Source organism: Vicia villosa, linkage group LG5 (genome assembly GCF_029867415.1).
Source record: "Vicia villosa cultivar HV-30 ecotype Madison, WI linkage group LG5, Vvil1.0, whole genome shotgun sequence".
NCBI lineage: Eukaryota > Viridiplantae > Streptophyta > Magnoliopsida > Fabales > Fabaceae > Vicia > Vicia villosa.
The window spans coordinates 120,732,999-120,748,028 of NC_081184.1; the positions used below are offsets into that span (position 1 = coordinate 120,732,999).

General features: G+C 37.4%; 1 protein-coding gene across 1 annotated transcript; it reads right to left on the reverse strand.

Moving 5' to 3' along the window:
- Positions 1-12,225: 12,225 nt before the first annotated feature.
- Positions 12,226-12,996, reverse strand: LOC131605291 (uncharacterized). Its single transcript, XM_058877665.1, has one exon. The coding sequence runs from the start codon at positions 12,994-12,996 to the stop codon at positions 12,226-12,228; it is 771 nt and encodes a 256-aa protein (XP_058733648.1).
- Between the last annotated feature and the right edge of the window lie 2,034 nt (positions 12,997-15,030).

Here is a 15,030-nt window from a genome sequence, read left to right on the forward strand (position 1 = left end):
CCACTACCCTTTTCACAGAAGAAAAGTACCAAGCTAAATTGGACTTCCTTACCATCCCTTGTGTTACCTTAACCCTTTTTAATTTTCAAGCTAGTTGTTTGTACATACAATAATTTGAAGAATAGTGGTCGAAGTACCATTATACTCATTCTGTGGCATATATGATTATTCTATAGCTTCTGACAAATACTTTTCTACTGTGTAGACACGTTCAAGAAGCTTACGGGTACACATATTCAAGAAATTCAAACTTTCTAATATTATTTTGAGGTCGTATGTAACCCTTGTGACATTTTTCGAACTATCTTTGGCATGGCTCTTACTTTACAACAAAAAGTTATAGAGAAGTTTCCCATCTTGAAAATTCCCTCTCATGTGACTGATATGTATAGTTTTGCTCCAAAATCTTATTTTTCTGAAATCCCACCACTTCCAACTTGTGATCTCGGTTTGGCTTTTCGTCCGTCATTTCCAGATTGATTAGTGTGTGGTTCCTTATCTGCTTCAAATAATGCCTTGAAAAAAACCCATCATTGAGTAGTTTCGACTAAATATCACCTGGATGATTATAAAGACCCTCTTCTCATAGACATTAAAAACGTATGTGTTTTAACGCCCATTTTTTCAGGTGATTAACAAGATTCTTGGTGCTTCTGGTTTTCTCTAATTTCTATTACTCACCTATGTCGAACATTCACATTTGTGCACCTTCCCACTCGGGCACTAAAGAAAACATGGACACTGGTGCGGATCGATGAGCCTGACTCCACGCAAGAACCCAAATAGGTGTACTTTGAATACATGTTCTTCAGTTTTTTACTAATCGAGACTTTAACTTATTTACTTCCTTCACTTTTAGAGACAGAAAAGGAATAGTGGCATTTCTACTGTTGCCTCAAAGAAGAGAAAAATGCGAAAGATCCTAACGATGTTGCTCCTGAGGTTGAGTCTGCTAACGATAATGCTAATGATCTGATGTTTCCTTAGTGTGCCCCTGTTAAGCCTTGAGAATGCTCAACTGGCTCAGTAGCGGACACAGATTCTAGTCACAGTAAGAAGAAATGGTATTTTACTGGTGTTCCTAATACTTTAGTAGCTGAGAAGAAGAGAAATATAAAGAAATCGACTTTCGTCCCTTCCATATCATCAGCACAGGTGAAGACACTCCATCCCGTTCCAAAATAAGGAATGTGTTGTGTTATTTAATCTCCTCGTGTGAGATGCCAAGACCACACTGATTCCATTTCTTATTTTGCAGGAAAATTCATCCTCTGCCACACCTGCGCCATCTCAAGTTATCATCGGTGTCCAGCACCTCATGGACCAAGACATAAATAATTTTTTTACTCACTTTTATATTAGCAACCCATCAATGTTGAAAGAGGTTAGCTCCCCGTCGATCCAACGACCAACACTTACAAATTTAGTTGGTGAAACCATGACCGAGCAACCAGTGGTTGACGAAAGTGATCTTCGGTCTACTTAAGGTCGAGGTAACTTTAGGCGTTTGTTTCCTTCCGCTTTCCAAGACCTTAAGGACTCATTTGACCCTATTGATAGTCTAAGGGAGCCAGATCCTACCCAACAGAAATATCAAAATGATAGCTAGATAGATATTGATGATGACGCTTTTGACGCAACACTAACACAAGTTATACAAAATCAACTGTCAGCAGGCATTAGAAATTCTTCATCGCCATGGCTACCACTTCCTAGCTTTTATTTCATTATTCTTCCTCCAATGCTTCTCTTGGTCGATAGGAAAACATGGCCATCAAGAATATGAACCCTATAGAGGCTTTAAGACAGTTGGTGAAGAGTCGGGAGTCCATTCCTGCTGGGAGATCGTCAAATTCTTTAGCCATGTCCGGTGGCGAGCTTAGTGCAGACCCCATTACCCCCTCTTGTGTTAGACTTTAGACTTCACACACAATAGGAGGGTGAATTGTGTGGTTTGAAAACCATAGTTTTGAAAACTTTTCGAGATCAAAATCAAAGTTTGAAAATATTTTTCTATTTCTAAGCAGCGGAATATAAAAATAAAGTGCAGAAAATTGAAAAAGTTAAGGGAAGAAGAAAAACACCAATAATTATAGAGGTTCGGTAAAAAATAAGATACATACTTCTCTCCCCAAGAATTCATCTTGGGAGTTTTCATTACATACTTGAGAGCTTTTAGTAGGTAAAACTCGCGAACCTCTTTATACAAGAAAATAATGGTTGTTTTACAACCATGATAACACAAGACAAAATATATGATCGTTTGCATCTTCTCCATAGAAAGTGTTGAGACTGGAGTGGCCAAGCTTCCTTCCCAACTGTAGATTGAAGTGATTAATCTTTTCTTCACGAAATATCTGAACTCAATTTGGGTTTATAGGATAACCAATAACCTCTTGAGATTTTAACAGGATAATCTTCTAACCTATAGTTTTAAACAAGCTAACCATGAACCTAATGGTAAGTTCATCAATTTGATAATGTTCAACCTTGAAATAAACAAGGCTTACTAAGTGCATTAAGGGAATTTCATCATTATCAACGACCTTCAACCTAAATAAACATAGGAACTGATAGCATAATACCCAACCAAAGCGTTTGACGAGTTTAGTTTCTAACCACGTATTTTTATCCCTAAATGGATTATGTTTGTCCAAGATGCATAAACAAAATTCTTGGAAAACTTATACAATGCTACCCATCCAGAATTACAAGGATACCTCACTCACAAAAGATCCTTCCTAACAAAAGCATTTTTCTATAAGAACTAGTGAGAGAAAGTGAAAATGAAAACTTAGAGAGAGACTCTGTATGTGTCAATACACAATTAATTTTCTGGATGAAATGAAATGAGGAATAAGACCTCTATTTATAGGCTTGAAAAATCCCAAAAGAGGAAATAGCATTAAAGAAAAAAAGGACAATTTTTAATCAATTGAGTCAATCACTTAGTTAATTTAAAAATAACAACTATGAGTTCCAAAATAGGGAAGAATTAATATGTAGTAATTGCATAGGATCTGAGCGCATTCAAATTATCTTGTTCCTCAAGAAAGTGATAATCTAATCGATTAACATTTAATTCTAATCAATTAGATTCAGTTAAAAATATTTTATGGCTTTTTTAATGTTCCCATCCTTTTCTATGTAGCTTTTATATACTTCTTCAAAGTTTTTTATTTTTAAAAGCGTTTTATAAAAGGTTTTAAGTATGTGTGTGTGCTTATAGCCATCCACTTCTACGAAGAAAGACTTTTGCTTTTACAAAAGTTTCACTCATTTACTAAATTGAGAGATTAACTCTTATAAGCCTTGTCTGGTAGATTCTCTTGTGTTGACATTTGCTTTGAGATTTTTTTTAGGCTTTTGATGTTGCATGTTTGTTTACCTTTGTCTGAAACTTTGTTGATGTTTGAGGCTTTATCTATGTCTGAAACTTTTGTCAATCCTTATCAAACCCATGACTTGCATCTTTAATCGCTTAAGTGCATTGGTTGACTTTAATAATTGTTGCATCTTTATTATGTTAAATGTTATTTTTCTTTTCTGATCTCTTACAGTTGTCATGTCTTGCATCTTTATCATGATGAATATTTATTATGTTCTTCACAGTTGTCATCATCAAAACAAAACCTATTACTTGCAAAACAAGGTTCCACAGGTACTACCTGGTTACTCCTTTTAATAAGGTGGCCCATGCAAGTATGTGTGACGTTCAATCTGAGGCGCCCTTTAAATATTATGATAGGTTTCCAAAATTCAAGCGTTAAAGTCATTTTCTAGGTGAGGTTGAGTCCTACGTTTACCTTTGGGACGATTCATCCTAGAAGGAGACCTATCTGAAGAAGAAACTGGTGGCCTTGTGGGAAAGTTTGAGCTTCGTTGACTATGTCGTACCTTTATGGGCAGCGTCAAAGAAACAAAAGAAATTGAAGATAGATATGCGCTTACTGGTAGAAGGTGCCGCTAAAGAAAAGAGTTGTGTCATCTTTGGTGAGTTGCATAAGATAAAAGTTTGAGCTTCGTTGACTATGTCGTGCCTTTTTTTCACCTGTTTAATTTTTTTGTTTATAGAAAAGATGAAGGGTCACAAGACAATGCTTCAAATGAAGAAGACACCTAGGGTCACCTCTTCACATGTAGAATCCACTCATATGTTGGCTGCGAGGTCCCCAATCTATCTTTTCCCTTCCAACCTTCTTATTCCAACTAGGAAGAAGGTGTGGAGTTCTCTCATTCCTTTCGTGGTATGAGTTTCCCTACTTTTGTTAAACATGTGACACCATACACAAGAGAGCGTGAACTGTGTGGGTTTGAAAAGTGTTGATTTAAAAAAAAATCATTTGGAAAATGAGAGTTTGATTTTTTTTGTAAAAACAAACGATTAAATATGTAGCGGGAAAAGGATATATGGAAATTCAAGGGTGGCCATTAGTTTGATGTATCCTTGTGAGCAAGTAGTTGTGTCTTTAAAGGCTTGTAGGCCGGATCTCTCGTATCGTGATAACTTTTCCATTTTCATTTTAAGCTTCCCAAAAAGCTCTGTACACACGATGTCACAAGAGCTCACTCGTTTATGAGGATCCTAAATACATCAAAGTTGGTCATAATCCTAAAGAATTATTTTGTAAATACTCAAACACTTTTTCATTACAAAATTGTAACTCCTCAAATGACTTAATTTGAGTTAATTCTACGAGAAGACAAAACACTTATTTAAGTCAAAATCGTTATGAGAGAAATTTAAAGTATTATTAGCCGAATAAGGAGATATTTTAATGGTTGTATTAGCTTGGTTATAATGAAAAATCCTTCAAGTATGAAGGAACTGGACATAACTACAAAGTTTTGATTTGTAAACTAGGAAAAAAACGTTGTATTACATTCTTGTGTTCTTTATTTACTTTCAATTTTACTTTGAGTTATTTTATTTCAACAGAGTTTTCTAAAAAGAAAAAGTTTAAGCCACCCAATTTGGATCATTCTTTTATTTTATTTTGGCCACCTTAAAATATAACATACAAGCATCAATATCTATGATGATACCTACCAATTTCTTTAGCAGTCATACCATAGTCCATATGTTTTTTTACCTTAATAAACTAAACATTGTGGGAGTTAAAATTGCTATTTCTCTGAGTTACTGAAATATGGGTTATAACTAAGTCCTTACATATATATGTCTTTATATTTTATCACATTAATACACTGTTGTAACGTTTTTTTTCCCTAGGCCTCTCTGCTAGGGCTTGCTTTTTCTTCTCCTTGTGAGAAGCTTGTTTTCTCTTTTCCTGGTTGTTTGGGTCCTTTTGCTGTGTCTATTCCCTGCTTAGTTTGTTCACGTGTTTTATCCCTCTCTCATGGAGGGATCTTCGACTGGTCCTAATCTGGAGGATTTATCGATTCACGATACAGATAATGAAGAGGGTTTCTGTTTCGATGTGGAAAACGATGGTGGTAGTGCTGATAATCTGAAGTACTGTTTGATCGGAAGATTCTTGAGTGATAGGCCAATTCATGTTAAGTCAATGAAAGCGCGTATGGCGGATATTTGGAGGCCTGTAAATCAGGTGGCTATAAAGGAAGCAACGGAGGGCCGATTCCTTTTTCAGTTTAATCATCGACTGGATATGGAGGCGGCGCAGAAGGGAGGGCCTTGGTCTTATGACAGTCATCTTCTGATTCTCGAGAAAGTCCAATTGGGAGTCCAGATCGAGAACATACAACTCTTTCATGTGGAGTTCTGGGTCCAAATCCATAATTTACCTGCGGGTTTCATGCTTGAAAAGGTTGGAAAGACAATGGCTAATTTCATCGGGTCTTTTGTGGAGTACGATAAAAACAACAATTCAAGTTTCTGGAGACAATATATGAGGGTGCGGGTTAAGATTGATGTTCGGATTCCATTGAAGAAAAATACGAGAGTGAAGAATAAGGGGGGAGACTGGTGCATCGTGAGTTTTAAATATGAAAAGCTTGGAATTTTTTGCTTTGTCTGTGGTTTGCTTGGGCACTCTGAACATAAATGTGCGGTTCGTTTTGCTATGGTGGAGGATACAGGAGAAAGGGGGTGGTCGACGGAAATTCGGGCTGAGAGTAGGAGGTTAGGGGGTGGAAACTCTAGGTGGCTGAAGGAAGAATATGGAGAAAATGGTTTCCAGGACCATGCTGCAACGCCGGCGCGTGAGAACCAAGCTCCCACTCAAGGGCGTGAAATTCCGGCTGAGACAACATGGGTCCCACAGGCAGTTAATGTGAGCGACAGTCATGCTATGGACAGTAATGGAAAATCATTGGCTTTAAAGTCTATGTCTGGCGGCATTCATACTCAATTATTCCCTTTTAATTCCCAAATTATTTCCCCAACCGACAAGGAGGACTATGTCAGCCAATCTCTTACTCCCCCACGTGCCCTTGCTTCTAGCCAGGTGGGCCCTCATGCTCCCACGATAGTGGCACCCATTAAACATAGTATTAACAATTCTCCTTTTCCATCTTTGCCTCATAACCAAACGGGCCCCACCGTGTCTGCCCATCAATTGTTCATACATCCCAACATGAATCAGCCAATCAAAACCCTGTTAACCCATGCTGACCAATCCACGCCTTCTTTCCTTAATACGTTTCTTCCAGACACTAATCCAACTCAACACTTATCTCATACTCCAAATTTCCTTTCCCAAACAGAACCTAGCCAGAAAAATAAATCCCATACAGCTAAATATGTTTCCACTAAAGCCAAGAAAATTCCGCCCAAAAATAACAAAACCAAAGTATCCCGTGCCAAACCTGTTATCCCTCCTTCACTTTCTATTGATATTCACACTGAACCATCCATGACTGCTACTAGCATAGCGACATCCCCAGAGGCTGGACAAGTAGAAAAGAAGCGAAGACGTGATGAAGTTAACAGTAAGACGGTTTCGGACAATGATGTTCATCAGCATTTTTTATCGGCAAGTCCTGGCAGCCAGGACTGCCGGGACTTATGAAAATCCTCAGCTGGAATTGTCGGGGCTTGAGCAACCCGAGAGCGATTCCTAATTTGCGTTTGCTGGCTCGCAAATATCACCCTGATATTTTATTTTTGTCTGAGACTCTCACTAATTCGAGGAAGCTGGAAAGTATTCGTGTTACCTTGAAATTTGATGCGTGTTTGTCGGTAGATGTGGAGGGCAGAAGCGGTGGTATTGCTGTGTTGTGGAAGAATAATAGCAAGTGTAGTATTATCAACTTTAGTAAGAATTTCATAAATATTCTGGTGCAAGATGTGGTAAGAGGGGATTGGAGACTTACGTGTTATTATGGTTATCCTGAACGGGCTCGTCGTCGACAAGCTTGGGACTTGATTCGTGAGCTTAATATGATGTCGGTTCTTCCGTGGTGCATCATTGGAGATTTTAACGATCTCCTTTCTCAGAATGACAAACAAGGCATTCATCCCCATCCGAACTGGTTGTGTGCTGGATTTCAGGAAGTGCTTGCTGAATGTGATCTTACAGATATTCCCCTCGAGGGATACCCGTTTACATGGACGAAGAGCCGAGGTTCTACGAATATGATTGAGGAACGTCTTGACAGGGCAGTGGTCTCGGCGCATTGGTCGCAAGTTTTCCCTCAGGCCAAGCTATCAAATCTGATTGCGTCTTATTCGGATCATAGCCCCATCTTGCTAAATTGTGATCCGTTTCAGACTCGACATGCGACACGGAGGTTTAAGTTTGAGAACTGGTGGTTAGGAGAGGAGGGACTGTTAAATGTGGTTACTGAGAGCTGGAGGGCGGATGGTATGAATTCTGTTGTGGAGAGAATTGCAGGGTGTGCTACTGAATTGGAGCATTGGCAGAGGGGTTGTGTTAGGAAAAATAGTGAGGAAAAAGTTTGGCTTTGTGCAAAATTGGAGCAGTATCGAGGTAGTACGGATCCGGCTAGTGTCTCACATTACATGGAGGCTCACAATGATTTAAATAAGATCCTCATAAGGGAAGATACTTATTGGAGACAGCGGGCGAAGACTCACTGGTTCCGGGACGGCGATCTTAATACAAAGTTCTTTCACCGTACCGCTTCGGCTCGGCGTATTTTCCAAAAAATTACTATGCTTACTAATGATGATCAGGTTGAGGTTCGGGATCAAGAAGGGTTGTGTGGGATAGCTAAGCTGTATTTTGAGAAGTTGTTTGAAGAAAAGTCGAGCTCCTATACGCCGGTGTTGTCCTTGATTCATTCTGTTATCTCTAATGCTGACAATGAACTTCTTACTGCTCAGATATCTAAGGAAGAACTCCATGTGGCGCTACAGCAGATGCATCCTGACAAGGCCCCCGGACCGGATGGTTTTAATCCGGCCTTCTATCAGAATTTATGGGACATTTGTGGTGATGATATTTTTGCAGAAGCAAAACTTTGGTTAGATAGGGGTTTCTTTCCATCTACTCTTAATGATACTAACATTTGCCTCATTCCGAAAAATGGAAATCCTACCAATATGACAGAGTTGAGGCCGATATCTTTATGTAATGTGGTGTACAAAATACTTTCCAAACTTCTTGCTAATAGACTGAAGAAGTGTTTGGATAAATGTATTGGGGAGGAACAATCTGCCTTTGTGGAGGGAAGATCAATCATTGATAATGCTATGGTTGCGTTTGAGGTTATCCATTCTCTAAAGAGAAGATCTATGGGCAATAATGCACAGTTGGCGTTGAAGATTGATATTAGTAAAGCATATGATAGAGTTGATTGGGGGTTTCTGAGGGGGATGTTGGATCGGTTGGGTTTTTCTGAGAAGTGGATTCAGTGGATGATGATGTGTGTTTCGTCCGTGAACTATTCTGTGCTTGTGAACGGGGACAGTATTGGACCTATTCAACCAGGGAGGGGATTGAGGCAGGGGGATCCGCTATCCCCTTATCTCTTTATTCTTGCTACAGAGGGTCTTTCAGCTCTGGTGAAGAGAGCAGTGGTTCTTGGGGATATCCATGGGGTCCAGATATGCAGAGGGGCACCTAGTGTGTCTCATCTGCTTTTTGCTGACGATTGTTTTCTTTTTTGCAGGGCGAATCTAGTAGAAGTTCATAACTTAATGGAGATTATTCAGGTGTATGCTAACGCTTCAGGACAAGAAATTAATTTGTCTAAATCGGAGGTTTTCTTTAGCAGGAATATTAGCATACCTGCCCAGAAGGATTTGGCTAGCATCATGGGAGTGAGTCTTGTTCTTGGTACAGGTACTTATCTGGGGCTTCCTTCCCTTATAGGTAGGAGTAAAAAGGCTGTTTTTGGGTATGTGAAGGATCGGATTTGGAGGAAAATTAATTCTTGGAGGGGCAGACCGGTTTCTAGAGCAGGAAGAGAAGTTATGATAAAGTCGGTGCTTCAGTCTATTCCAGCGTATGTTATGAGTCTCTTTATCCTCCCTGATGATATTATTCAGGATATTGAGAAAATGCTTAATTCTTTCTGGTGGGGGGGGAGAAGTAACCGTAGTGGTATCAGGTGGATGGCGTGGGAGAAGATGACAGTGTCTAAGCATGAAGGGGGTTTGGGCTTCCGTGATCTCAGATCGTTTAATATGGCGATGGTAGCGAAGCGTGGATGGTATTTGTTGTCTAATCCACAATCTCTTGTGGGCAGAATTTACTCAGCTAGGTACTTTCCTACCACTTCCTTGCTTAATGCTAAGTTGGGTAATAATCCAAGTTTTGTTTGGCGGGGCATTTGGCAAGCTAGGAAGCTTCTTGTTCTTGGTTGTAGGTGGAGCATTGGGGATGGGAGAAACATTTCTGTGATGGGAGAGCCTTGGATTAGGGGAGGTACTGAGGGTATGCTAAATGGTCCACAAAGACAGGAGGCTTATGGGCTTATGGTTCATGATTTGATATCTCCAAATGGCAAAGGTTGGAATGTACCCTTAATCAAGGATACCTTTGATCAGGGGGCTGCAAATGTTATCCTTCAGGTTCCTTTAATTGAGGATGTGTTTGAAGATAGGCGGGTTTGGAAGGAGGAGCAAAATGGGTGTTATAGTGTTCGGTCGGGTTATAGGTTGTGGAGGAAGATGCAAGGGGCGGGTAGTTCTTGTAGGGTGGCAGGTGAATGGAGTAGTCTTTGGAATATTAAGGCTCCACCTCGAGTAAAACATCTTATGTGGAGGATTTGTAGAGATTGTCTCCCTACTAGGGTGAGGTTACATCAGCATTATGTACCTTGCCCGATTACTTGTCCGTTATGTGATTTGCATGTGGAGGATTCTTGGCATATCTTCTTCGGTTGTGAAGTTACAAAAAGCTGTTGGCAACATGCAGGTTTGATTCATATTGTAGCTCCTCGTCTACATCTTTTTCCGGATGTTATCTCTTTAATTTTCGATATTTGTTATAATGAGAATTCGATGGTGGCGGGTAGAGTAGCGGTTATGATTGATACCATGTGGAAAAATCGTAATAATATGATTTGGAATAATGAGAGTGATGTTTCTTCTATTCTTGGCTCTCAAGCTCTTTGTGGTTGGCAAGAGTGGTTTAAGGCCCAAAATCATGGGGATGATGAGAGTAGTTTTATTCCTACGATTAGGTGGACCCCGCCGGAGGAGGGGAGTTTGAAGTGCAATGTTGATGCGGGTTTTAATACTAGTAGAAGCACTACGAATCGAGGGTGGTGCTTTCGAGACCACTTGGGTTATTTCATGTGTGGGGGAACGGCTTGGGATTTTGGTTCTTTTTCTGTTTTGGAAGCGGAAGCATTGGCTATGAAAGAGGCTATCCTTAGTGCTATTGATCTACATATGGAGAAGGTTGTTTTTGAAAGTGACTCTCAACGTACTATTCAAGCTATTCTCTCGGATCATCCTGGTGTGTCCGATTTCAGTCTTATTGTTGCTTCTATCCGTAATTTACTTTCTGCTTTTCCTAACTTTGAGGTGAAGTTTGTGAAGCGTCAAGCGAACTCGGTGGCTCATTCCTTAGCTAAGGCGGCCGATTCTTGGTCTAGGCGCAGTTGTTTTAATGTATTACCTCCTTGTATTGCTACTTTGTTGATTAATGATATGAGTTGATTTTCTCTTGGTCAAAAAAAAAAACTAAGTCCTTACATTACATTACCATTAAATATGAGTAATTAGTGATAGATGAGTGATATTTATAAAACTTTTTGTTTGGTTTAATGAGAGGAGAGAGATTTTAATAAAAGAAACATATTAAATTATATTTATTAGACTATTTAAGTCTAGATTCAAGGAATTACTCTCTTCCCTCTAAATTTCCCTATTTTGGAGGGGAGCTAAAATTAGTCTTGGAGGAATTTTAATCACCTCATTTTCCACATCCTCCATAAAATAAAATAAAAATAACTAATAATCCAAATAATCATATACTTCTTCTCCCATTTGATTAAATAAACCATAAAATCTTGAACACAAGAAACCCAATGATTTAAATTAACCGACAAATATTATATAAAATATCATGACTAGTTTTGATCATCTTGACATGTCAGTGTACCTCAACCTTTATAGCAAGGGTGAAGATTAATTAACTCCATGAATAGTGTCCTGTTTACACTTGCTTATTCGTCCCTTCGTTTATTGATGTAGAATCCACCTTGGTGAATCATATTACTTCCACTTATTCTTATTCATACTTCTACATATGAAAATATATGTAGGGGTGACATGTATGTTTTGTCCGCACTTTAGAATAGGACGGGATAAGAATTTAGGCCCTCACCGTCTAATGTTTCTGCCCCGCTCCACTCTATTTTCTTTGCAGGCTTCTGCGGGCGTGATCATTTACATAAAATTTGGAAATTTCTTTGTACACCCATATGGGGTGAAAAACACCCCTGAAAACGCCAAAATACCATTCGGATATGCATCTCCAAAATCCCAAATTTCTTTTATTTTATTTTAAAAAGATATTTATTTATAATATAGATATAATATAATTAAAGTGAGTTATTATTAATAAAGAATAAATTAAATACAAATTGTTATAAATAAGGAATAAAGAGATTAAATAAAATTTTAATTTTTTAATAATTTATTTGTCACAAATTATAAACGTAATTATTTTTAAATGACTACAATATTATGCATTATAATTAATGAAATTATCATGTTAAAAATATTCTCTTATTAATATTATAATTTTTTTTTTTTTGAGAAAAAAGAATATATATATATATCAAAGAATTATATACAAGAGCTATACAGACATCTACTATGCCTTACATCATAAGCAAACCAATTCTTTTCCTATATTTGGCCTTTAACCAACCTCTATAAACAATAGAATCTATGATCTTGGGAACTATTCTATTTGCTTCTTCATTAGCACCTGAATCAAAAATACGCTTGTTGCGATACATCCATATGCCATACACAGTCTCGGCGATGGCGATTTTCAACATGTGAGGATGGAATCCTTTCCCTTTAGTATTTTGAACAATCCACTTTTTCTCCTCTTGCCACTGACCCGGCTGATGCTTCACCTCAATCCAATCTAGAACCTCCTTCCAGACATGCTTAGTAACACTGCAGTCAACCAACAGATGGTCAATGTCCTCCTCGTGCTCAGTACACAAACTGCACTGATCCTCTTGCAACAGACCTAACCGTTTGAGCCTACTCTTTGTCGCCAGCCTACTATGAAACACAAGCCAGAGACAGATCACTGCTCTAGGACGCGCAGCATTATGTTGAATAATATGGCTCCAATCCACTGTGTCAGCATCCTTGGACAGCTGATCATAGATGAGCTTCATAGAAAATTTTCCTCTACTCTGCATATTATTCCAGCAATTTCCAATCTGATTCATGTCTTCCCTTCTAGCCATTATATCCTTGAAAATCCAAGTAGCAGTACTAGGTATTTTGGCAGTCCACACAGATTCATGTTTCAAATAAACCGTATGCACCCACTTGACCCAAAGAGAATCCATCTTCAAGCTTATAATCCACAAGCATCTAAGCATTGTAACCCTATTCCAAACCTCCATGTCAATGAGATTCAGACCTCCGTTCTTGATTGGGCTACACACCCGTTTCCACGCAATCGGGCTCTTCTTACTCTTTTCAGTCCCAGTCCACACAAAAGCTCTACAAATAGCTTCTATTTTGTGAATAACAAATTTGGGGATAGTGAATAACAAATATTATAATTTTTAATTTTATATAAAAATATTGTGTTGATTTAAATATTTATTAGGCTATTATTATTATTATTATTATTATTATTATTATATCTCGATTATAATGGTATACATTTAATTATATATTTTAATTAATACAATTAATTATACTATTAATTGTATTAATTCAACTTGATTTTAATTTTTTAACAATTATTGGGATATTTCAGATATGCATATTCGAAAAATCCCAACACTAAAAATTGGAATATTTCGGATATGCATCTCCGAAGTCATCCCTTTCTAAAAAAAGGGTGACTTCAGATATGCACATCCAAAATCACCTTTTTTTTATAGAAAAATGTATCTTCGGAAATGCACATCTGAAATATAAGGGTATTTTAGGATTTCTACCGCGGATCTGTGAGTATGTATACGGGTTCATAGAGAAATTTCCTAATTTTGTTTTTGTTTTTAGGCTTAAAAGGGATAGTGCTCGCGAGCTTTCCCCGCACTCACTTTATTGCAGGGTGAGCCGTTTTAGACCCACATTCTCAACTATGTACGCTCTTCCCCACCTCATTATTTTTGCGGAACAGACCTAAACGGGTCAAGCATGTCCTTTTGCCACCCCTACATATATGCAATAACTCTTATTAATAAAATAATATGAGCCAATGCATGGCTGCGATGATTTATAACGATGTTATGTTATACTAAAGCAACACAAGTAATGCTGTATGATATGAATACATACAATTGTACAAGGATATACATGAAAAACATGTGATTTGTTGTTAGGTAATTTTCATAAAGAGTTAACACTTGCTTATTGATTTCAAACACATATACATTATATTTTCTGGCAATGTGAAGTTCTCTTAAAAAATACATGTGTTGCACAACAAAATACAAACAAAAATCCCAAAAAATACACCTTAAGAATATCTCTTAGAGATCCTACCCATCGCTTAGAAAATTCACGAACAAAAACTCATAGTTTTAGAGAAAAACCTTGGTTTAACGAGTGAAAATTTTCTTGGCGAGAACTATGCAACCCAACAAATATGAACATGAAGATCTGTACATTAAAGCACCCTGAGAAATTCAAGATTTTGACATGCATGCATAAACTAACACTTGATAATACATTTTTATCAAGGAAATCTCTACATACAAGACACATTATCCTAATATTAATACACATCAATATCAAATATCAAGAAAGTTATCTATGACATAATTACATCAACATTAGAAAGTTTCACATGCATATGAAATAAAGGTATGATGACATTTTATCAAAAAGTTACCTCAAGCCTCATTAGTTAGATAATTCAAATATCCAACTGATGTGTTAATCAATCCTTGAATCAAGTAGAGGATCTTGAAGTCAGGAGGACAAAAAATGTGAAAGTGTTCTTTGTCCTATGCTTAACATCTTAGAGTGATCAATCTAAATTCTAAAAGGTCAATAGTATGTCTTGAAGTATTAAGGAAATCACACAGACAAACAATTTTTTTTCAAACTCTATATTTTTATTAAAACTTCTAAAAATCTATCAATACATGTATGAAATTGATTAAAAAGTATTTTTAATCAATTAGGAAAATTAACTCATTGCCTAATCAATTAAGAACCTTGACAGATTGATTAAAGCAAGGAGAAAGACATTTTAATAGATTAAAAAGACTATTGATACACTAATTGATATAGTCGTTTTAATGTTTTCTTTTCTGAATTAGGATTGATATTTTTGAAAGTATTTTAATCTATTAAATAATTTAATTTGACCATACATCATATTCCTTTTCAGCAACACTTTTTTATATATAAAGTAGACAAAGTGGTTATTCTTCTACTCTCTTTGTATTTGAAATTGTTTTTTCAGGAGAATTGTC

What these genes read in the sequence shown, in the direction of transcription:
- LOC131605291 (XM_058877665.1), bottom strand. Translation starts at nt 12,996, where the DNA reads ATGGAGGTTTGGAATAGGGTTACAATGCTTAGATGCTTGTGGATTATA.